This window comes from Balaenoptera acutorostrata, chromosome 8 (assembly GCF_949987535.1).
Source record: "Balaenoptera acutorostrata chromosome 8, mBalAcu1.1, whole genome shotgun sequence".
NCBI lineage: Eukaryota > Metazoa > Chordata > Mammalia > Artiodactyla > Balaenopteridae > Balaenoptera > Balaenoptera acutorostrata.
Genome location: NC_080071.1, coordinates 20,666,154 through 20,690,481, shown reverse-complemented (window position 1 = coordinate 20,690,481; position 24,328 = coordinate 20,666,154). Strand labels below are relative to the sequence as shown.

Genomic DNA, 24,328 nt, shown 5'->3' with positions numbered 1-24,328 from the left:
AGGGCAGGATACTGGAGAGGAGAGAGCTATGCAGAGGAGATTTAACAAGTCTGTGTAAGGATTACGCACAAGTCGTTAGTTGAGCACTGGGCTGTATGTGTGCCTTGCATGTACATGTACAGGTCTGGTGGAGAATAGCTGCTGCTGGAATGAGAACGGAACCAGGAGTTGTTGGACTTCCAGCCCAGTCATAGTGCAGACCTCACCGATCACCTCAGCATTTAGTCTCCACAAAGGCCATGTTTAGGAGTAAGAACCATTCCACAGAGTCAGGGCCATGTTCTAGGAGTAAAATAAATCTAAAATAGACCTGTCCTAGCAAAGAACAGAACCAATTGTGACAAGATCAAAAGCACTTGTCAGTAATTTAGTTATTTTCCACAACGAAACTTAGAATCCTAAGAGGAGACAACATAATACAGAGTCCCTACAATGTATTATCCACAACAATCAGCATATAATTTAAAACTGCTAAGGCATAAGAAGAAACAGAAAAATGTGACTCTCAAAGATGTAAACAAATAATAGAAACAGACCCAGAGAAAACTTAGATGTTGGAATGATCAGAGGACTTTTAAAATGGTTTTTATAAATGTGCTCAAAGACGTAAAGCAAAAGATGTATGTAAGGAGTGAATAGATGGGGAATGTCATCAGAGACATGAAAACTACAAAAAAGCCAAATTAAAGTGTCAGAAAAAAAATCCACTGGACGGGCTTAACAACTGACTGGAGACCACAGAAGAAAAACACAGCAAATCTGAAGACAGATTAATTAAAAAAAAAAAATCCAATATGAAGGATACAGAGAAAAAAGATTAAAAAAAAAAAAAGAACAGAACTTCAGTAACCTGTGAGATGATGTCAAGTCATCCCAGGAGAGGAGAGTGAATTTTGGGCCAGAAAAAATATTTACAGAAATAATGGTTGAATATGTCCCAATTTTGGTAAAATCATCAACCAAATTTAAAGAATCTCAGTGAATCCCAAGCAGGTTAAATGTAAAGAAAACTATGCCTAGGCTTGTTAGAGTAAAACTGCTGAAGGTCAACAATAATAAGAAAAGTCTGAAAGGCAGCCAGAGAGAAGATACATTGCATAATGAGAAGAATAGTACAAATGTTGGCTGACTTCTCATCAGAAACAATGGAGGTCTGAAGACAAGGAACAACATCCTTTAAAGGACTGAAAAAAAAAAAAAACCCTGTTAACCCTGAATTTTATATCTAGCAAAAGTATCCTTTAAAAATGAGTAAATAAAAACACTTTCAGACAAATTAAAGCTGAGAGAATGTGTCGCCAGCAGACATGCAACACAAGAAAGGCTAAAGAAAATTCTTCAGGCTGAAGGGAAATGAGTGGAGACGGGAACTAGAATTTATAGGAAGACATGAAGAGAACTATTCACAAATAAGTATGCAGGTGAATATAAAGACCATCTTTTTAACTTAGCTTAATTTCTTTAAAAGACAACTGACTATTTACAGTAAAAATAACAACACTATATTATGGGTTTTATAATGTATGTAGAAGTAAAATATTTGACAACAACATAAAGGTCAAGGAGATGGTAAATGGAATTATTCTGTTGAATGTCACAGCTGAAGCCCTCCTCAAAAAGAACACCATGAATGCTGTCATTCTTTCAGTCACTGTCACTTTCCATAACAAGTACTTTGTTACTCCTTTCAGATGAATTATTTGTACTATTAATACATTTTGCTTCCAAACTAGACAATTATTAAAAAAACCTCATACATTTCCTTTTATGTATAAAACATCAACAACTTCTTAAGTCTTACAGGGTAATTTTCAGGTTAAATATAATGTAGCATTAATGACAGAGGAAATAAGTTTAGAAGTGAATAAAAATAGTAAAATTTGCTATTATTAAAACTAAAAATTAAGTAATAATTATCATGAGTTTTTATTTCATGGTTTGACTATTCAAACTTTAAACTCACTTGGATTCCAGTTTCAAATAAATAAATGCACCTATTATAATAAGATAATCATTTATTCATCTTACAAAATGCATTATCAGTAAAGTTTCACACAATCAAAGCTAGCCATAACAGTTTTATGCTTTAGACTATGAAATTATCCTACTATGAATAACTGAAGTATATTATCAGACACGAAATCCTTGTTTATAATGAATCAGCTCATATCAGAGGTCAAAACTGAAGTCTTCAGGAATGCATACTAAACTCAAAGCTCTTATCATATTTCACTGCTTTTCTGGGTAGCTATTCTTTTCTCTGCAGATTCAGCCAAGGTATGGTCTAAATTACCCACAATTCAAAACCCTTTTGAGAATTTCTGTATCTAGTAGGGTGCCCTAGTCTGTTGTTCTCGTGAGGACTTCAAAAAGATTCCACATGCCGCAGAGCAACTAAGCCCATGCGCCACAACTACTGAGCCTGTACTCTAAAGCCTGCGAGCCACAACTACTGAGCCCACACTCTGCAACAAGAGAAGCCACTGCAATGAGAAGCCTGTGCACTGCAAAGAAGAGTAGCCCCCGCTCGCTGCAACTAGAAAAAGCCCGTGTGCAGCAACGAAGACCCAACGCAGCCAAAAATAAATAAGTAAAGAAATAAATTAAAAAAAGAGAAGAACAAAAAACAAAATCATGTAAAAAATTTTTGATTTAATTATATTGGAGGTGCTATTAGACAAATTATTTTTAAAAATCCTTAAAATAACAGAAGGGTGGCAAATAGGAATAGCAGAACCAAATGTATGCATACACTGTAAAATATTTTAGGCAAAAGAGTGAATAGGTGGAGTGGTTTTAGTGAAGCAGTGGGCTTCCCATTCAACTCAAAAGTACCTTATTCTGTTTTAATAACCAAACCTCACTCATGCTTTTAATTCATTAGAGTAAGTTGGTAGGCTGCTATAAATGAATTGATAATTATAACAATCTTTCAGTGAAACAACTATTTGTGGGCAAAGAGTGAATGAAATCTTGCTAATATATGCCTTAAAGTAACACTCAAGCTGCTTAAAATTTAGAAATAATTTCACTCTTTCAGAAGCTAAAATTCTCTTTTAGTTTCTAAATATCTTTATTTCCTGAATATTTTAAATGACTTTCATTAAAGAGATGAGGCTAGTTTTTCAAAATCAATCAAGTACTAAATGACTCATCTTAATAAAACATGTTTTCTACACGGCCAAATAAAATTAAAAGCAGGAAACATCTATTATTTGCCAAATATTTTTTGCTCATGAGATGTGAGAATTTCTTGTAAACTATTTTCCCTTAAATGGCAGAAAGCTTTTCAAAGGACCTAGTTAATAAAAGTGCAACACGGCGCTGACCAATATGATTCCGAATGTACATGACACTGGTCTTCCCCAGTTTAGAACAACCATATGCATTTTCTGAAGCCATCATTTAAGAAGTCAGCCAAGATAAAGGAAGAGGCATAAAATGATCCTTTAAAATCTTCTGTGTAATTCAGACTAAGAGGCTATCCCGGGGAGTTGCCTTGATGAAGTATGTCAATTGTGGATGCTGCAGATATTCACACAGGCCTGTGCATTCTCTAACTTATTATTAAAGCGCTGAAGGAAGGAATCTATCTCTAAAGTGAAATTAACCTCAGTGACCTACAGTGCTGGAAAACAACTGGAAATATTAGAGATAAGGAGTTACTGATATTATAACGGACACGGCAACTTGAAAAAAGTCAGAATGAAGGAACTAGTTGACTCCTGAGATACGGGGGCATTCTGGAGACTCATAGCCAGTACTTGCCTGGGATCCTTCTGAATGCTGTCTATGGATGGGGATCTCGTGGTGCTATCATCAGCTGCTGCTACGTGCTGACGCCGGTTATAACTGCACTCTTGCACTCGGTACTGTATTGGCCTGTAGGGCTCCGCGTAGGTAGCTGTTGTGTTCAGAGCATAATTATTTCTTTGGTATGTAAGGGTACTTCGTTGGCTGGACGTCCTTTGCAGATTTCCAACACCTCCTAGAAAGTCAGCGTTTTAAAAAAGATCAGTATGTTCTCCACAAAGTGATACTTTCCAAAGTCAAAATAGTTTTAGTTTTAAGAAGGGTTAAGTTTTTAACAGTTATATAAATTGCTTACTTTTAGATGTTACCAATCTAGCTCATTAGTGCTAACAGAGGCACTGGAGTTTTTAACGTAACACAAACGATATTTATGTCAATTTTATTAGCAGGAAAGAGCAAAAATGAAACTATAAATCTGCTTACACAGTAGGTCTTAATATGTTCAAGATTTAGTAACAGAACTGAAAGTTAAATAAAGGAAAATAATTAAACTAATCTTAGAAATAAATAACAAAAGTTCACAACTACATTTTAGCAATAAAAGACAAGTAAGATATTCAAACTTATAGATAACTGAAACCGTCAAACTTTGGACACCTAGTGAATACAGGTTTCGTACTTTGATATATATTTTATTTATAGACTTGTGTATTTTGATAACATTGGAAAATATACTTCACAGGAAAGAAGACTGATATATCAAATTCTTCTAAAGCTACTCCCTAAAATTATTGCGTGATGCTATGTATAAAGTACTGTACATTGTATTTAACCTTTCTTTCCAAATTATTGTAGTAGGTATCTCTCCAATGATTGTGTTCATATTCTTCCTGCAATTAACATATTTTAACACTATTTACTTCTTAATCCTAATAAAGAAATTCTTCAATTTACAGAACATAATGAGTGAAATATTTCTTCACTAACATCTATTAAAAATTGGTACATTCTATCAGAAGAAAAATACCACAGTGGACCAAATTGTCAGTTTTTGGCAAAGAACCAATTCAAATACAGTTTTCTCCCTCATGGTGTTCTGTGAGGTATGGCTCCTAGAGCTGTGTGCCTTTAGGGCGTTATCATTGCTACCTGGAATTCATTTATGGGCACGTTAATAAATCTGTACTAACTCTTTTTTTTTTTTAAAGCGGCCTCTTGGGACTTTATAAGCCACACCCGTAGCACAATCTGGCAGCTCACATCGCCACAGGCTCTAGCTTCTGCTCTATTAGCCGCTACGGCGTGGCACAAATGTGAGTCTGGGGGTGCTAGGGTGTGATGCACTAGCTGCTTATTTTTCTTCTTATTTTTAAAATTATTATTATTATTTTTTGGCTGTGCCACGTGGTTATGTGGGATCTTAGTTCCCCAACCATGGCTCAAACCTGGGCCCCCTGCAGTGGAAGCACAGAGTTCTAACCACTGGACCCCTGGGGAATTCCCGCTCCCTAGTTTTATAACTGCCATCATTGCACTCTGTCCTAGGTTGAGTCTATCATAAGGAATATTTATTTCACGTTCTATCACATAAGAATTCAGAAGAGATTCAGTAACGAAAAAAGAATAATACCAAATACACTTGGGCTACATACATGCTAAATCAAAGATAAGCCAATAGCTCACGTAGGGATTTTCTCTAAATACGTGTTCTAGGAAACAAAAATTACAAAGAAATATTCCAAAAAAGGCTTTCCTTTCTATATCTGATATGCTTCCAACCTGAGGAGTCGGATTTATAGCTCAACAAACTTATTTGTGAATTAAAGTATAATCACTGTGTTCATTGATCAGATTGAACTAAGGGAAAAATATATCACCTATAAATAGGTACTAAATGAACTTCTGTTTTACTGTTTATTGATTTGCTTTCACAGCTGCTTATCTGACAACCAAATGGGCAATATGAATTCATTCTAACAGGAAATCCATCTCAATAAAATCCTCCACTCTTGGGCTGGTGAAATTGGGAAAGCAGCTGAACAGAGCTGATGCCCACCCGAACCTGTGCGGTACAGTGCTGTCTGCGATCCTTGGAGCTCCACGGTTCCGTGGTTTGGGCTGCGGTAAACTGGGCTGTAATAGGTCCTCCCCTCATAGATAGGAGTGATGTGCAAGTCGGGAGACACAGCTGAACGAAGGTCTTGTCCAAGCTGGCTGTGCTGACTAGCATAGGAACTCCGTAAGCCTACAGGCAGGAAAATTACATCATTAAAAAACTTGAAAACTGTGGTGAGGTTAAAAGTATAACTCCTAAACAACAGGACCAAATGCTGAGTCTAAACACCAAACCTAGTGAGTTTCACAAAAGAGGGATGACAGATATGAACGGGATACCATGTACATTCTAAAAATAAAACTTTCTCCTCTGGCAGCAGGATAAAAGTAAATTTTCTAAAAAAAATATAAGAAATTATTAAATGGTTTGATACTCTGAAATTCATCCCCCAACTGTAAGCTATTTTATGATGGTGACCAAAAAGAGAGCGCTGTCATGTCCCGCACCTCTTTAAATCCCAACACTTAAGACGACACCTACATAATAGCGCTTAGAAATAGGCTGATGTTCAAGAACTGTTCTGAACTTTGTCTCAATTCATTCATCCATGATTTTTATAGAAAAAGGCGAAATTTTACGTTACAAAGTTTAAAGTATCATCAGCGAACTAATAAGATTTATAAAGTATTATTTTATTATTTGTTATCACAATTAAAAAAACAAAACAAAAAACCAAAACAAGTGTTTTTCCAGGAATCCAAATACCAGATTCTTGTTTACTTTCTTTCTAATGTAAAGGAAAAGTACAAAGTTAGTGTATTAAGTCATTTCAAATACTCTCATTCAAATTATTAATAATTAATGCAAATTTCAAACCCAAACATGTTATTTTCTTTAAAAAAGTGAATTAGTATAGTCTACATTATGATGCTCAGAAATTTGTGATTTGTCATCATTCATTAGTAAGTAAAATTTGTCACTTGGTAAGAATACCAACTAAGGTTACATTCCAAATACGAGCAAGAAAAAGCACAAACATATCTGAAGTCAGTCAGCATATATTCGCTCTTAAAAAGACTGCAAATAATCAACACAGTAACTAATTACCAAAAGATACAGTCGCTCACATCTTGTTAGCTCAGTTAATCATATCACAACTAAAAGTGAATGGGCCTGAATGTGAGTGATAATTACATGTTGCTTAGTGAGGAGTGGCAAGAAAGTTAATACATAAAAGCTTCTAAAATGAATGATTATTACCAACCCCGGACAGCAATGTGACATGGGAAGAAATTAAATGAACAAATGTGGGTTTTGGCTACTGACTCCTCACTTGCTAAAATGAAGATCACAGGTTTATACAATCTTATAATTGGGAGCTCATTCAGCCAAATCTTCCCATTTTAAAATTGAGGAAACAGAGCCAAAAAGGAAATGTAATTCATCCCCTTCAGAGAGCTACTTCCTGGTAGGACTGAGAGGAAGCCCCCTCCATGATCTGTCATTGCACTGGACAAAGCTATTTCTCAAGGATCAATGAGACATGGTGTGAGAAACCTTGAACTGGACAGAGCCCTCCACAGACATAAGGTTAAGGAGGGAGGTTAGCTCACCAGGGGTTCATGGAAGCCCATGTAACTCTAAAGACCATATTATGATTGCTGTTGTAAAGTCCTCATCTGAGGATTTCAGCTTTTTATTCACTGGCAGATTTCTCATTCTTAGCACAGTATAAACTCCATTTCTTTATAGAGCCCATGAGTATCTTGAACAAAAGTTGCAGGCATTGATTTTGTTAATGGTGACATAAAGTGGGCAGGAAAATGCACCTAGTTCTTGGAAATCTTATCAGTATGAGGCATTATTTTAATATTCAGTAGAGCCCTTGATTTACTGTGAGACTCTGAGGATCACAAACACTTGGGCAGAGGCGAGCTGAGCCCTGCATGCTCCTAGAGTTGGCTAAGCCGCCTCGGCTCACCACCAGAGTGATGTGAAAAGAGACCAAAGCATTCTGCCCCGTTCAGAATGTGATATTCTCACTGTGCCAGGATCTAGCTGGAGTCTTCACTGGAATCCATATAATATGAAAACTTTCATAAACATTTACTATGATTTCACAAGAAAGGTAACCAAATGAGTTTGTTACCACTTAGAACTATAAAAAGGATCCAGTAAACAGCCCCCTGTTATAGGATTATTAGTGAGATGAAATGACTGTATGTGATAGACTATAACGGGAAATAAAAACTTAAGAATTATAGTGAAATAGTAATTTCTTGATATTAGAAATCTTTGTGAATAACATTATGATGGTAAATATTTGTTTACCTACTCATGCATTAAAACAAAAACACACACTACTATAGATTAACATTTAAAAAATTATAAAATTACATAGCCCCTGTAGATTAAGTAAAATGATTGTGCAGAAAGGCTATTATAACTTAGTATCTTTTAAACTGGAAGACAAGTAATATGTTGCAATTCCACAAATACATACTAGCTTACCTACTTCAATGATATTATTCCTTGTGATTTAAAACTTTTATATTTTAAGTCAGTGAAAACAAACATAAATTTATCTTCCAAATATGAATTCTTCTTATTCTCAAAACTTGTCTTGATATGCTATGATTATACTAAAATGAATATTTTCAGGCAGACATATTTTTCTGTTGTAGGAAGTAATTTATATACATCATTTAAATTATGATAACCAAATATCCAAGTGTCTGAATCTATTATAAAATATTGCTTTAGGCTTATCAATTAGCAGGTTATTAAGTCTTTGAAATCAGAAGCATAGTAAATATAATGAGAAGCACATCACTTTCTAAAATAAGAAAAAAAAGAGAGGAATTTACAAATTAGGATCCACATTCAGACTAATTGGGCAGGTAGCTAGATGATTGAAACCAAAGTGTCCCTAGAACATTTTAAGAAACACTTTGCTTCTTTTGAAGACTGTCATATTCTAGGAAAAAAAAAACCCATAATAGGTTACGTATAATTTTTTCCCCCTGAAACATAAAGTCTAACTTCACCTGCATTGTCAGAGAAGCAGGTTTTTTAAACCAAAGGAGATCAGCCCTCCAAGGTTAAACACGGAGACAGTCCTTTATGTGCTCACTTTCTTTCCTGGGCTTCCTCTTCACTCTACTGCAAACATAGATTTCTGCACAGCTGTTGTTCACATACACGGGGCGGGGCTGGGGCACAGAAATCCTCAGAACTATTTATCTCTTAAGGTTTCCTTCAGAGGCAGAATGTCGTAAATGATTCCACCTCACTCTGCTGCATACTTTTCAGAGGCATGTCAGAAAATATCCAAGCCAAGGACACCCCTCTAACGGCTGAATGAAAAACAGGCAGTTTCTCCACTAGGAATTTCCTTGAGTTCAAAATCAAGTTCAATATTAATTCTTTGTGCAAGATTCTTCAATTAGAAAATTTCAAAAAGGCTTTACCTTTCCCAGAAGCCATAAGGAAAGGACATTAATTTTACTTCACAAAATATTAAAAACTTCTGTAAATAAGAAATACCAAAAACAAAGTCAAAAGACAAATTACTAAATGAGAAAAATACTTGAGAAGTATATTACAAGGGCTTAATTTATTTCAAGTATAAAAAGCATTTACAAATTTAAAAAACAGACAAAAGACCTGAACTCACGGTTTGCAGAAAAGCAATAAAATGGCTGATAAACATATGAAATCATCAACCTCAGTCATTCCTCAACACAGGCCACTTAAAACAATGAGGTACAGCTTTTTAATTGCCAGACTGGCAAAGATGAAACTCTTTGACAACATGCAGTGCTAGTGAAGGTGTAGGGAACACGTGCTCAAACTACTGGAGTAAATAGAAATCTATAAAACCTTCCTGGGGGCAATTTGACAGTATTTCATTAAGAAAATATACACACATATTTTGATCCAGAAATTCTACTTCAAGAAATGGATCCCACAGTTATCTTAGTACCTATGTGCAAATATGCAGGAAGAATAATATATATTGCATCATTGTCTCTAACAGCTAAAAATGAGAAAACCTAAATGTCCATTAACAGCAAAGTGATTAAATTATAATACATCTATAAAATAGGGTCCTAGGCATCCCTTGAGAGAATGAAGTAGAACTTTCAGACATGTTAAAAAATGAACAAGGTATAGAAGATATATATATAATAGAATTCCAACAGCATTAAAAAAAAACAACACAATGTGTGCACATTTGTATGTAATGTATATACTCATATATGTAATCAAACATTCTGGAAGATACATAAACTGGTGAGTGGGACCGGGTGAGGGTAAAGAGAAGGCTGAGACTTTCACTTCTCAGTTCATATTTCCCTGCATAGTTTGAATTTTTTTTACCATTATGTACATGTTACTTTTAAAATATAATTTAGAACACTAGTTAAAGATGAATTCATTTTAATCAAAAGAACAAGTCTATACATCATGAAGGATACCCGCCATGAAAAAACCCTGAAGGAAACAGCTGGACTACCAGTGACCTGGTTGGTGCCTTTCTGATTTAATACAAGTGGCATTTGAAGGTAATTCATAAGAAATTTGTGCATTTCCCATCAGGATGCTAAAAATCAAGGCAGTAAGTGAGGAAATCCATATTCTAGTCTACACTATTAGGGCATTTCTTTAAAAAAAACAATTTGAGCAGACATTCTGATACCACCTTTCAACATATCTTAGGGTTTTGAGTATGGGTAGGTCTAGCTAGTGAAAATTATTTCACTGTGAAAAACCTCAACAAACAGTTAAGAATTCCAACCAATTCTTCTAAAAGGCAAAAAAGTACCTCTTATATCCTGATATTGTGAGGGATGGGGGAAATGTATTCATTGCAAAAGAGGTTTGGTGATATAAATGTGTATAATTTGACGCATTAAAAATTACAGAGCCTGAAAGACAAGTCAGCCTGAAGTCTGCAGTATGAATTTTAAGATAAAAATATAAGCCTTTTCCACGTTACATGCTCTGTTTCAGCAACGGTTACATGGAAGACTTTCCTGCTGGGCTTTGTGTAGGGCTGTCACCTTGTACTCACCTGTCAGGCTGTCTGGCCGAGGTGGAACCATCCTCTCGTAAATGTCATACTGCTGCTGTCCGAATTGTTCCATGTCATGAACAGTCCTTTGCAGTGAAGGTCCCAGATGCTGTGGTACGGCGGTCATCCCTGAGCGTTTGGGGGATAATGACCCCACCTGGCCTTGGGATGGGGAAGCTACTCGAGTCTGTGCATCCGTCAGGGTCAGTGGGGACCCCACTCTGGTGGTTGTTTGGTACTGAGGGGTTGGTCCGTTGGGATTGGAGGTCTGCCGGGAGGTGACCGACCCAATCCGACGTACAGCTGATGGGGAGGCGGGTCTCTGTGCAGAGTACGGAGAGGCTGCCCGCTGAGCAGGTAATGTGGTGGAGGAGTATGCACTGGGGTTCAGTGGTCGGGAGTCGGTCACTGATGGAGAGCCGAATCCACTACCAAGAGAAGTTCTCAGTGACCCCCTTGAAGGAGACACGCCTGTGCTGATAACATAAGAAGGAGACTGTGCTCTAGATGGAACTGAACTAACTCTTCTCATGGCCCGATTGGCTACTGATGGCTGATGAAAGGGGGAGAAAAGAGAATGGTTTATCCAGGGTTGTGTGTCCATTGTCATTACAGAAAAAAATGTACATAGCTCACTATAGAATGTGAATTCACTATTTCTTTTAGGCACCTACGTTTCTTTTCCTTTTTTTGCTGTAGAGCTGGATCTTAATTTTTCCTTATTCTGTTTTCTTGTTCTACTTTTTTTTTTTTGGTGGTGGTGGTTTAATCTCCAACTTTCCCCTTCAGGATACTAAAACCAACCAGTAAGGAGAGATCTAAAGACATTTAATATTCTTTTTTCTTTTGTCTTTACATTATTTTACCCTCTGCCTACACATTTTCCACAACACATAATATGCTGTATTGCAAGTGTGAAGGGTCACTGGAGCAGTGTACTTATTTTGTACCCTGCGAGTCAAAGTTTGGCTAAGGTAACCCATTTGTGTAAAACAAAAACAAAACAAACAAAACAAAACAAAACCTTTTCAATATGTTAATCTAGATAAAGCTAGAGCAGTATCCATAACTGCCTTTATAACTGTCTTTATGGGTTGGCCCCATGAACAAAAGGAAGGTTCTTTCAAAGTGGAATAATTGAACGTTTGGATAGGGCCTGTGCTCTCAGCTCTCCTCTGTGAGTGCTGCATTAGTGCTTTAGCCAAATCTATCTTTTCTTTTAGCTTAAGTGTGGCTGCTAGTGATTTCAGCCATTTCTTTCTACCTCCTTTGATTTATAAGCTCTTGTCTTAAGCTGGTGAATCAAAAGAGATGCAAATAAAGGTACCCTTAATCTGTTCCAGCAGGAGGAATGCTCAAAATCTCTGCTGAGTTCTGGCCAGCTGCAAATGACCAGACTGGGAAATGAAGAACATTTCTGCCACGGCTAGTCCTTCTATGAATCCACAGACTTCTGCTAACACTGAGTCTCAGATCCCTTTCTTAATGCAGGACAACAATGAAGAAGAATGGTGGCTGGACTGGGGCACTGGGTTATAAGCTCAGGACCAAGCTTTTTCTGTATCTCCTTAGTGACTACTAGAGTACAGTTGTCATCAACCCCCTTTAACTTTTAGTTGGGGCAATAAAGGAAGAAAAAGGGATGAGTCACAGACTTTGTATACTCTTAGACGCCATAAGAAGAAATATGTTTTGTCTCCACATGTCATAAGCAGTTGGCTGGCTGAAACACCTGCTCTGAGACCACTTGGGTGCTCAAACTCAACAATTCCGGGAAGGCAACAGCCATGGAAAGGAGAAGATCTGGGGAGGGAAGGGGACTGCAAATAAACAATAAGGCAAGAAAGAGGGAGTTTAAAAATTAGTAGGCAGGAGAACACACAGTGCACCTCAGGCTGTCACAAAGTCATGCCGGCCTCTGCCAACGCAGGCTGGCCCTGCATTCCAATTATAACTACCGTACCTCTCCATCCCCCCGCATGAGTGAGCCAGAGTCCCCTAATCAGCCGCTGCTTTAACCCCGTCCTGTCTGGGTGGGAACAGAAGCCGGAGGGTGACCTACATGCAGAGATGGGGCCAAAACCAAAGCTGAAACCCAGGAGCTGTGCGAACAAAGAGGAGAAAGGGAAATTTCTCTGTGCAGCCTCAGGAGCAGTGGATAAAATCCCCACAGTCAACTTGAGGTACCCTGCACCTGTGGAATACCTGAAGAGACAATGAGTCAACCCAAAATTGAGGCGGTGGACTTTGGGTGCAACTGTAGACTTGGGGTTTGCTGTCTGCTACTGACTTGTTTCTGATTTTTACATTTATCTTAGTATAGTTTTTAGTGCTTGTTATCATTGGTGGATTCGTTTACTGGTTTGGTTGCTATCTTTGTTTTTTTCAAATTACATTTTATTTTTCTAATTTGAATTATTTTCTATTATTAATTATTTTTTTTCTTTATTTATCTCTCCCTTTTCTTCTGAGCCGTGTGGCTGACAAGGTCTTGGTGCTCCGGCCTGGTGTCAGGCCTGAGCCTCTGAGGTGGGAGAGCCAAGTTCAGGACACTGGACCACCAGAGACCTCCCGGCCCACATAATATCAATCGGCAAGAGCTCTGCCAGAGATCACTGTCTCAATGCTAGGACCCAGCTCCATCCAACAGAGAGCAAGCTCCAGTGCTGGATGCCCCATGCCAAACGACTAGCAAGACAGGAACACAACCCCACCCATTAGCAGAGAGGCTGCCTAGAATCATACTAAGGTCACAGACACCCCAAAACACACCACAGGACGTGGCCTGCCCACCAGAAAGACAAGATCCAGCCTCATCCACCAGAACACAGGCACAAATCCCCTCCACCAGGAAACCTACACAAGCCACTGAACCAACCTCACCTACTGGGGGCAGACACCAAAAACAATGGGAACTACGAACCTGCAGCCAGCGAAAAGGTGATCCCAAACACAGTAAGTTAAGCAAAATGAGAAGACAGAGAAATATGCAGGAGATGAATGAGTAAGGTAAAAACCAAACAGACCAAACAAATGAGGAGAAAATAGGCAGTCTACCTGAAAATGAATTCAGAGTAATGATAGTAAAGATGATCCAAAATCTTGGAAACAGAATGGAGAAAATACAAGAAACGTTTAACAAGGACCTAGAAGAACTAAAGAGCAAACAAAAAATGATGAACAACACAATAAATGAAATTAAAAATTCTCTAGAAGGAATCGATAGCAGAATAACTGAGGCAGAAGAATGGATAAGTGACCTGGAAGATAACAATAGTGGAAATAACTACTGCAGAGCAGAATAAAGAAAAAACAATGAAAAGAATTGAGGACAGTCTCAGAGACCTCTGGGACAACATTAAATGCACCAACATTCGAATTATAGGGGTCTCAGAAGAAGAAGAGAAAAAGAAAGGGTCTGAGAAAATATTTGAAGGGATTATAGTTGAAAACTTCCCTAACATGGGAAAGGAAATAGTCAATCAAGTCCAGGAAGTGCAGGGAGTCCCACACAGGATAATCCAAGGAGAAACACGCCGAGACACATAATAATCAAACTATCAAAAATTAAATGCAAAGAAAAAATATTAAAAGCAGCAGGGGAAAATCAACAAATAACATACAAAGGAATCCCCATAAGATTAACAGCTGATCTTTCAGCAGAAGCTCTGCAAGCCAGAAGGGAGTGGTAGGACATATTTAAAGTGATGAAAGGGAAAAACCTACAACCAAGATTACTCTACCCAGCAACAAACTCATTCAGATTCGATGGAGAAATTAAAAACTATACAAACAAGCAAAAGCTAAGACAATTCAGCACCACCAAACCAGCTTTACAACAAATGCTAAAGGAGCTTCTCTAGGCAGGAAACACAAGAGAAGGAAAAGACCTACAACAGCAAACCCAAAACAATTAAAAAATGGTAATAGGAACATACATATCGATAATTACCTTAAATGTAAATGGATTAAATGCTCCAAACAAAAGACATAGACTGGCTGAATGGATACAAAAACAAGACCCATATAGATGCTGTCTACAAGAGACCCATTCAGACCTAGGGACACATACAGACTGAAAGTGAGGGGATGGAAAAAGATATTCCATGCAAATGGAAATCAAAAGAAAGCTGGAGTAGCAATTCTCATATCAGACAAAATAGACTTTAAAATAAAGATTATTACAAGAGACAAAGAAAGACACTATATAATGATCAAGAGATCAATCCAAGAAGAAGATATAACAATTGTAAATATTTATGCACCCAAAATAGGAGCACCTCAATACATAAGGCAACTGCTAACAGCCATAAAAGGGGAAAGTGACAGAAACACAATAATAGTAGGGGACTTTAACACCCCACTTTCAACAATGGACAGAGCATCCAAAATGAAATTAAATAAGGAAACACAAGCTTTAAATGACACATTAAACAAGATGGACTTAATTGATATTTATAGGACATTCCGTCCAAAAACAACAGAATACACTTTCCTCTCAAGTGCTCATGGCACATTCTCCAGGATAGATCATATCTTGGGTCACAAATCAAGCCTTGGTAAATTTAAGAAAATTGAAATCATATTAAGTATCTTTTCTGACCACAATGCTATGAGACTAGATATCATTTACAGGAAAAAAACTGTAAAAAATACAAACACATGGAGGCTAAACGCTATGCTACTAAATAACCAAGAGATCACTGAAGAAATCAAAGAGGAAATCAAAAGATACCTAGAGACAAATGACAATGAAAACACGACAACCCAAAACCTATGGGATGAAGCAAATGGAATTCTAAGAGGGAAGTTTATAGCGATACAGTCCTACCTCAAGAAACAAGAAAAATCTCAAGTAAACAACCTAACCTTACACCTAAAGCAATTAGAGAAAGAAGAACAGAAACACCCCCAAAGTTAGCATAATGAAAGAAATCATAAAGATCAGATCAGAAATAGATGAAAAAGAAATGAAGGAAAAAATAGCAAAGATCAATAAAACTAAAAGTTTGTTCTTTGAGAAGATAAACAAAATTGATAAACCATAAGCCAGATTCATCAAGAAAGAAAGGGAGAAGACTCAAATCAACAGAATTAGAAATGAAAAAGGAGAAGTAACAACTGACACTGCAGAAATACAAAGGATCATGAGAGATTACTACAAGCAACTATGTGCCAATAAAATGGACCACCTGGAAGAAATGGACAAATTCTTAGAAAAGCACAACCTTCTGAGGCTGAACCAGGAAGAAACAGAAAATATAAACAGACCAATCACAAGCACTGAAATTGAAACTGTGATTAAAAATCTTCCAACAAACAAAAGCCCAGGACCAGATGGCTTCACAGGTGAATTCTATCAAACATTTAGAGAAGAGCTAACACCTATCCTTCTCAAACTCTTCCAGAATATAGCAGAGGGAGGAATACTCCCAAACTCATTCTACAAGGCCATCATTATCCTGATACCAAAACCAGACAAAGACGTCACAAAAAAGGAAAACTACAGACCAATATCACTGATGAACATAGATACAAAAATCCTCAACAAAAATACTAACAAACAGAATCCAACAGCACATTAAAATGATCATACACCATGATCAAGTGGGGTTTATCCCAGGAATGCAAGGATTCTTCAATATATGCAAATCAATCAATGTGATACACCATATTAACAAACTGCAGGATAAAAATCATATGATAATCTCAATAGATGCCGAAAAAGCTTTCGACAAAATTCAACACCCATTTATGATAAAAACTCTCCAGAAAGTAGGCATAGAGGGAACTTACCTCAACAAATAAAGGCCATATATGACAAACCCACAGCCAACATTGTCCTCAATGGTGAAAAACTGAAACCATTTCCTCTAAAATCAGGAACAAGACAAGGATGCCACTCTCACCAGTATTATTCAACATAGTTTTGGAAGTTTTAGCCACAGCAATCAGAGAAGAAAAAAATAAAAGGAATCCAAATCGGAGAAGAAAAAGTAAAGCTGTCACTGTTTGCAGATGACATGATACTATACATACAGAATCCTAAAGATGCTACCAGAAAACTATTAGAGCTAATCAATGAATGTGGTAAAGTAGCAGGATACAAAATTAATGCACAGAAATCTCTTGCATTCCTATACACGAATGATGAAAAATCTGAAAGTGAAATTAAGGAAACACTCCCATTTACCACTGCAACGAAAAGAATAATACACCTAGGAATAAACCTACCTAAGGAGACAAAAGATTGCGGGCTAATCGGCGGCGTTTGTGGAGGCTGGAGAGTTTAGGGTGTCTGTGCTAGTTGCTGCTTTTGGCGCGAAAAATGCCGGGTCTGGCGGCCGCAAGCCCTGCCCCATCTGAGTCCCAGGAGAAGAAGCCTCTGAAGCCCTGCTGTTCCTGCCTGGAGACCAAGAAGGTGCACGATGCGTGCATCATTGAGAAAGGAGAAGAGAACTGTGGACACTTAATTGAGGCCCACAAGGAATGCAAAAGTTTTCTGTATGCAGAAAACTATAAGACACTGATGAAAGAAATTAAGGATGATACAAACAGATGGAGAGATATACCATGTTCCTGGATTGGAAGAATCAACATTGTGAAAATGACTATACTACGCAAAGCAATCTACAGATTCAATGCAATCCCTATCAAACTACCAATGGCATTTTTCACAGAACTAGAACAAAAAATTTCACAATTTGTATGGAAACACAAAGGACCCCGAATAGCCAAAGCACTCTTGAGAAAGAAAAACGGAGCTGAAGGAATCAGGCTCCCTGACTTCAGTCTATACTACAAAGCAACAGTAATCAGGACAGTATGGTACTGGCCCAAAACACAAGTACAGATCAATGGAACAGGATAGAAAGCCCAGAGATAAACCCATGCACATATGGTCACCTTATCTTTGATAAAGGAGACAAGAATATAAAATGGAGAAAAGACAGCCTCTTCAATAAGTGGTGCTGGGAAAACTGGACAGCTACATGTAAAAGAATGTAATTAGCACCCTCCTTAACATCGTATACAAAAATAAACTCAAAATGGATTAAAGACCTAAATGTAAGGCCAGACATTATAAAACTCTTAGAGGAAAACATAAGCAGTAGACTCTTTGACATAAGTCACAGCAAGATCCTTTTTGACCCACCTCCTAGATAAATGGAAATAAAAACAAAAATAAACAAATGGGACCTAATGAAACTTCACAGCTTTTGCACAGCAAAGGAAACCATAAATAAGACAAAAAGACAACCCTCAGAATGGGAGAAAATATTTGCAAATGAAGCAACTGACAAAGGATTAACCACCCAAATATACAAGCAGCTCATGCAGCTCAATATCAAAAAAACAAACAACCCAATCCAAAAATGGGCAGAAGACCTACACAGACATTTCTCCAAAGAAGATATATAGATTGCCAACAAACACATGAAAGGATGCTCAACATCAGTAATCATTAGAGAAATACAAATCAAAACTACAATGAAGTATCACCTCACATCGGTCAGAATGGCCATCATCAAAATATCTACAGACAATAAATGCTGGAGAGGGTGTGGAGAAAAGGGAACCCTCTTGCACTGCTGGTGGGAATGTAAATTGATACAGCCACTATGGAGAACAGTATGGAGGTTCCTTAAAAAACTAAAAATAGAACTACCATACCATACCATATACCAGCAATCCCACTACTGGGCATGTACCCTGAGAAAACCATAATTCAAAAAGAGACATGTACCACAATGTTCACTGCAGCACTATTTACAATAGCCGGGACATGGAAGCAACCTAAGTGTCCATCGACAGATGAATGGATAAAGAAGATGTGGCACATATATACAAGGGAATATTACTCATCCATATAAAGAAATGAAATTGTGTTATTTGTAGTGAGATGGATGGACCTAGAGTCTGTCATAGAGAGTGAAGTAAGTCAGAAAGAGAAAAACAAATACCATATGCTAACACATATACATGGAATCTAAAAAAAAAAAAAAAGGTTCCGATGAACCTAGGGGCAGGACAGGAATAAAGACACAGAAGTAGAGAATGGACTTGAGGACACGGGGAGGGGGAAGGGTAAGCTGGGATGAAGTGAGAGAGTAGCATTGACATATATACACTACGAAATGTGAAACAGATAGCTAATGGGAAGCAGCCACACTGCACAGGGAGATCAACTCGGTGCTTTGTGACCACCTAGAGGGGTGGGATGAGGAGGGTGGGAGGGAGATGCAAGAGGGAGGGGATATGGGGATATGTGTATACATATAGCTGATTCACTTTGTTATACAGCAGAAACTAACACAACATTGTAAAGCAATTATACTCAAAAAAAGATGCTAAAAAAGAAAAAACAAAACAAAACAAAACAAAAAAATTAGTAGGCAGTTGGAAAATTAAAATCTGTACTTGGGGTTTACTAATAGTGCTAAAGATAATTTTCAAAATCCCACATATAAGCTGTTTACTATCAAAATGGGATGACACTTGGCCCAGATATCTAGAAATTGTGTTCCCCAGAATACATGCAAGTTCAGTTTTAAAGACTGTCTTGCAATCTCTAGGAACAAAATTAATTTACTGTAAGTTAAAAAAAAATTAATTAATTAAAAAGGTATCATGGCCATAGGGGCAAAATAGACAATCTGTGTAATTAATTATTCGTAAGTGTGACTTTAGACCTGCCAACATAGAAATTCACCTAAGCAGATGAACTCCTGTAAGCATTTAGTCCAAAGTTTCCCAGAGTGTTTCATGAGAGCATCCCTAACAGCACAGGAGTAAATGTATCATCTGAGCAATGCAGCTGGGGGAGAGGGGTCTGCAGCTGGAAGTAGTTTGCTATGGGCACAAGATTTCCTGTCTTACCTTAAAAATTCATGTACCATATTTGTGTTTGTTTTAATACAGAAATGTTTCTTAATACTTAAAAGTTTCCCTTAAATTGTTGAGCCAAAGTCGTTTTGTGTTTCTCCTTTGGCATTGCAAATGTTGGCCCACTGCTGTGTGTACCTTCAGGGCTTCCTGTATTGCATTAAGAGAAGCTCAGGGTTTGCCTGGCTTCTTTGATCATCTTGCCATTTTTCAGCTCCAGAGAAATCACGGGGGTACTTGGACAGAGAGATCCTCACTAGTTATTGCCACTCGGGACTCCTATTACTTTTATTAATTCTGGCATATGCTGGTGGACTGAGGTGAATAAAGTGGCAGTGAGTGAGAAGTTAAGGAGTTTTTATAAATACATATGCATTATTATTTTTGACTTTCAAGTAAGAAAACCTTAACAGAATAGTTATGCTTCTATACAGTAGCTCTCTATAGGCAGGAATATCTATATTCTAGCAAAGCAAAAAAATACGTTCTCAGAGAACAATTCCAATGATGAAGGCAAAAACTTTGGTTAGAATGGGCCAGTCCCATTTTGTGCAGGTGTGGGAATAGTGCTTTGCCCTCTAGAACTCTTTACAGCATATTTTAGCTCTAGTATTTTTAGGAACTCATAACCCCTCAGGGACTAGAACATTCCACCCAATCCTCTCACACTCTCCGCGGACTACTCCCCTCATGCCAAACTTGCTGCTTACAGAAAAATTACTCTCCAATGTCTAGAATTTATCAGAATTCATTAATAGGAACTAATGCATTTTTAGATTTCAAGCCTAAAATTTCATTCACATCACGGACTCATAGTGTCAAATGAGTCCATTTTTAAAAAAAGGATGGAGATGTATTTGGCTTACCTGAACCAGCGTTTGTCCTTCGGCTCTTGAATTCCTCACCAGGTGGTTATTAGCTGATCCTATGAATGAATGTTGTGGCCTATTATCTGCCTTACTCAAGTTCTGGCTGTTGTGGAAACTCCCTGCTTCCTGGTATCCACTGTCGGAATAAGAATTCATTTGTGTTGAACTTCTTGAGTTACCCAATGATCCTGAAGGAATGAAACCAGCAGAATATATCTTCATTTTACCCTTCTGGTGCTCATTTTCAAAATGGAAATATTAAAAGCAAATCTAATACTTAAAAGGTGATACAACAGACCCTCACTTTCATGGAGAGATGTCTGTTCTGGTGAGTAGAGGGTTCCTTGCTCTGGCTCTGTCCTGATGAGACAGTTACTGGGATGGACAGCGTCAGAAGCTCTAGGTTTGTTTACACCAGTATTTGGCACACCTGGAAGAAGATAAGTTTAATCAGCTAAACTCAATGAAAACAATACATAAAAACTTGCTAAAAAAAGGGTTCAGCTGTTTGTCAGTAATGTCCTATAATCTTAATACAAGACTATTAACTCAAGACTTCATACAAGTTAATACAAGACTACTTTCACCTTAAATTGCACAGTCATTTTGACTCTTTTCTATATGAAAGTGTTCCATTTACTCAGTTTATTAATATATTTTGCTAAATGTCATGAATGTTTTTCATCCTGATTACGAGCCACAAATTAACTTACATACTACATTAAATTAAAATCTGAAAACTGACCTTGTTACCCCTTGGAAAACTCACCTCTCAGGGTGAGTTCCTCCAAGAGGATTAACAGATGGAGTGAGAAGGGTGACTGTGTAAAAAAAGATCCTCTATATCTCAAACTATTGAAATGAAAACTTGCATGATGTTCACATTATTGAGCTTGGTGATGAAACCTCTGAAGGTAGGGCTAGCTTTTTATGTCATATTTCCTATCATCTAAAATCAAAGGAACTCCGCGCAGAGTTTTCAGAATTGCCAACAATGGAAATTTTAATTTCTTATCCATTTGCTTATTTTATTCTTTTAGCCTTTACCAAATGAATATAGACAAATCGAACGTCATTACTGTTTTCTTTACTCAAATCTGTCTCGCCCATTATCTTGTTTTATTTTCATCTGTATCATTTTGCCATCTTGAACTTAAAAAACAAAACAAAACAATTTATCTTCTTCCCTATTCCAACCTCTTTTTTACGCTGTAAATTTAGGTGGTGTAGCTTATACTGCCTTTTCCCAATTCTAATCAAATATGTTCTCTTTCCTCTAGGTTCTTCAAAATATATTTGCCCATATTCTGATTATCTTCATGACAAGTCTTTCTTTCCTCAAGTTTAACCCTCATGTTGCTAACAAACATTTTTTTTCAGGAATGCCACTTCACTCTCACTTTACAGATTTAAATTGAATCTGCATCACATTCTGAGTTTAACACACAATCCTAAGGATTGAAATTAGTCTTTCCTTTCTGACTTTCTTTCTTTAACTATTTATTAAGGCCCTACTACATGCCAGGCTCTAAGAATGCAGCTGAGAAAAGATTCAGTGTTTGTGTGTCGCGTGCATGCACATGTTTGTGTTACTATCTGGGGGAAAGGAGCTTAGGAAAAATTTCCTAAAGGAAGTAATATCTAAGCAGTATCCACTTACCACAGGAGGCCAGTTTGCCCTTTCTTTATAGCACTTATCACCATCTCTCTCCACTAGACTGTAAGCTCAAAGCAGGCAGGGACTTTTGTCTGCTTTGTTTACTGTTGTATCCTCAGTGCCTAGGATAGGTGCATAGCACTCAGTAGGTGCTCAGTAAATATTTACTGAACGAACAAATTCCCAGTAAGAATAGCAGCTTCTCTTTATTGAGTACTGATTCATGCCGGGCATTGTGCTGTGGGCTTTACTTTATTGTGTTCAATAAGGTTTGTCTATGAAAAGCAAAGTAAAACTTTTAGGCATTGCTGATCAAGCTAGTTTGGAAAGTGAATATAGGGTTTACAGGAGAACTGGGATGCCACATTCTAAACCTTTAACTTGATGTCAGATTCAATCCAAGGTTTTGTTTCCTAGCCTCCAGAAAGATTTGCTGACATTCTTAATATAGGTTTTTGATGAACCTGTCTCTAGGTTTATCATTTGACATTACACTTCTAGGTAGCAGAGCTCTGTGACAGTTCTGAATTCTTAAGTTTGGAATTTCAGTACAGATTTCAGATCGTATGTGGATTCCCTGGTACACACTGAAACATGATCTAAGTCTCTATCAGGCTGATAATACTGGAGAGTAATCTGCTTCATTTGTAAGTCTTCTGTCTTTCCACAAGTCTAAACATTCTTACACAGCAATTCTTGAAGGAGTTTTATTAGGGACTAAGTAAAATACATAGTTTGCTAGGTTATAAGAGTTTTACAGGGAATGGAATGCCTCAGAGAAGCTAAACAAGAGAGGACCTGAAATCAGAGCTAGGTAGTAATCCACCTTTATTTCATCCAGGAATGGAACACTGGAAAATCACATAGGAAATGGCAACAAACTATAGACATGGAAGTACCAATCTGGCAGTTTCAAGAATTGGCATAATGGAAAAATGTGCCACTTTTAAAAAGAAAAAGACGTTTAGATAGTTCCTAGCTTCAGCTTTAGTACAAGATAAAACCTGGGATACCATTACATCAAAGCTCTTGGCTTGGAAACACTAGGTGGCATGCAGTGTCAGAATCTGAAAAATTATCACCATGGAAACCAAAACCATTAGACTTCTGTGTATGTCTCTCTCTTTTTAACCATTAGGAGATATTATTTAAATAAGAAAAGAGAAAGAGACACGCTAAAAATCTGTACTTCAGCAATTTTGTCTCTTTATCCAATGGAACATTTTCTCACAAACCAGGTGACAAGCAATTGTGCTCATTTACACTCTTTTCTAAGAGAAGCTATTTAAAATAATCTTGATGGGATCAAGATGGCAGAGTAGGAGGATCCTGAGCTCACTTCCTCTATGGATACACAAAACTGCAACTGCGGATAGAACAACCATGTCTGAGAATGACCTGAAGACCAGCAGAACAGATTTTCTACAACTGAGGATATAAAGAAAAGTCCACATTGAGATGGGTAGGAGGGGAAGATACACGGTCTAGTCAGAACGCACACACTTAGTGCAGCAACCCACAAACGGGAGAGATATTACAACCGTGGAGGACCCCTGAGGAGTGAGGGACACAAGTCCCACGTCATGCTCCCCAGGCCAGGGGACCTGCACAAGGAAGACAAGCCCCCATAACGCCTGGCTTTGAAAACCAGCAAGGCTTAAGTTTGGAAGAGCCAGAGGGCTGTGGGAAACCAAGACTCTGCCCATAAAGAGCTCACACACAAACTCACCTGTTCCAGGTACTAGGGCAGAAGCAACAGCTTGAAAAGCATCGAGGTCATATGAGAAGGAGATTCACTGACTAATTTGGAGGTATGTGCCACACGGCAGGTATCTGGTGGAACTTTCTCTGGGAATGGAAACACTGTCAGATGCCATTTTTTTTTCTTTTCACTTTCCTTCCCCCTGGCTGACCTGTTGCTGGCAGCCGCCATTTCTGTTTCTCTTTTTTCAACCTAACTAACACTGTGCACCTTCCCCAGGTGTTCCTGAGGACCAGCCCTGCCCAACCCACCTGCCCCAGTGGGCCCC

General features: G+C 37.7%; 1 protein-coding gene across 11 annotated transcripts in view; it reads right to left on the bottom strand.

Moving 5' to 3' along the window:
* The window catches only part of PKP4 (plakophilin 4), a 253,541-nt gene that overhangs the window by 43,590 nt on the left and 185,623 nt on the right, over positions 1-24,328 (bottom strand). For 8 of the 11 annotated variants that reach the window (XM_057551047.1, XM_057551051.1, XM_057551052.1 and 5 more), the window contains 5 exons: positions 20,940-21,071; positions 20,639-20,829; positions 10,887-11,439; positions 5,810-5,998; positions 3,765-3,988 (listed from right to left, as the gene is read on the bottom strand). In XM_057551047.1, coding sequence (XP_057407030.1) covers positions 3,765-3,988; positions 5,810-5,998; positions 10,887-11,439; positions 20,639-20,829; positions 20,940-21,071 — 1,289 coding nt within the window. Of the gene's footprint in view, positions 1-3,764; positions 3,989-5,809; positions 5,999-10,886; positions 11,440-20,638; positions 20,830-20,939; positions 21,072-24,027; positions 24,047-24,328 lie in introns of those variants that run through there. The other 3 variants (XM_057551056.1, XM_057551050.1, XM_057551049.1) reach the window with 3 other exon arrangements.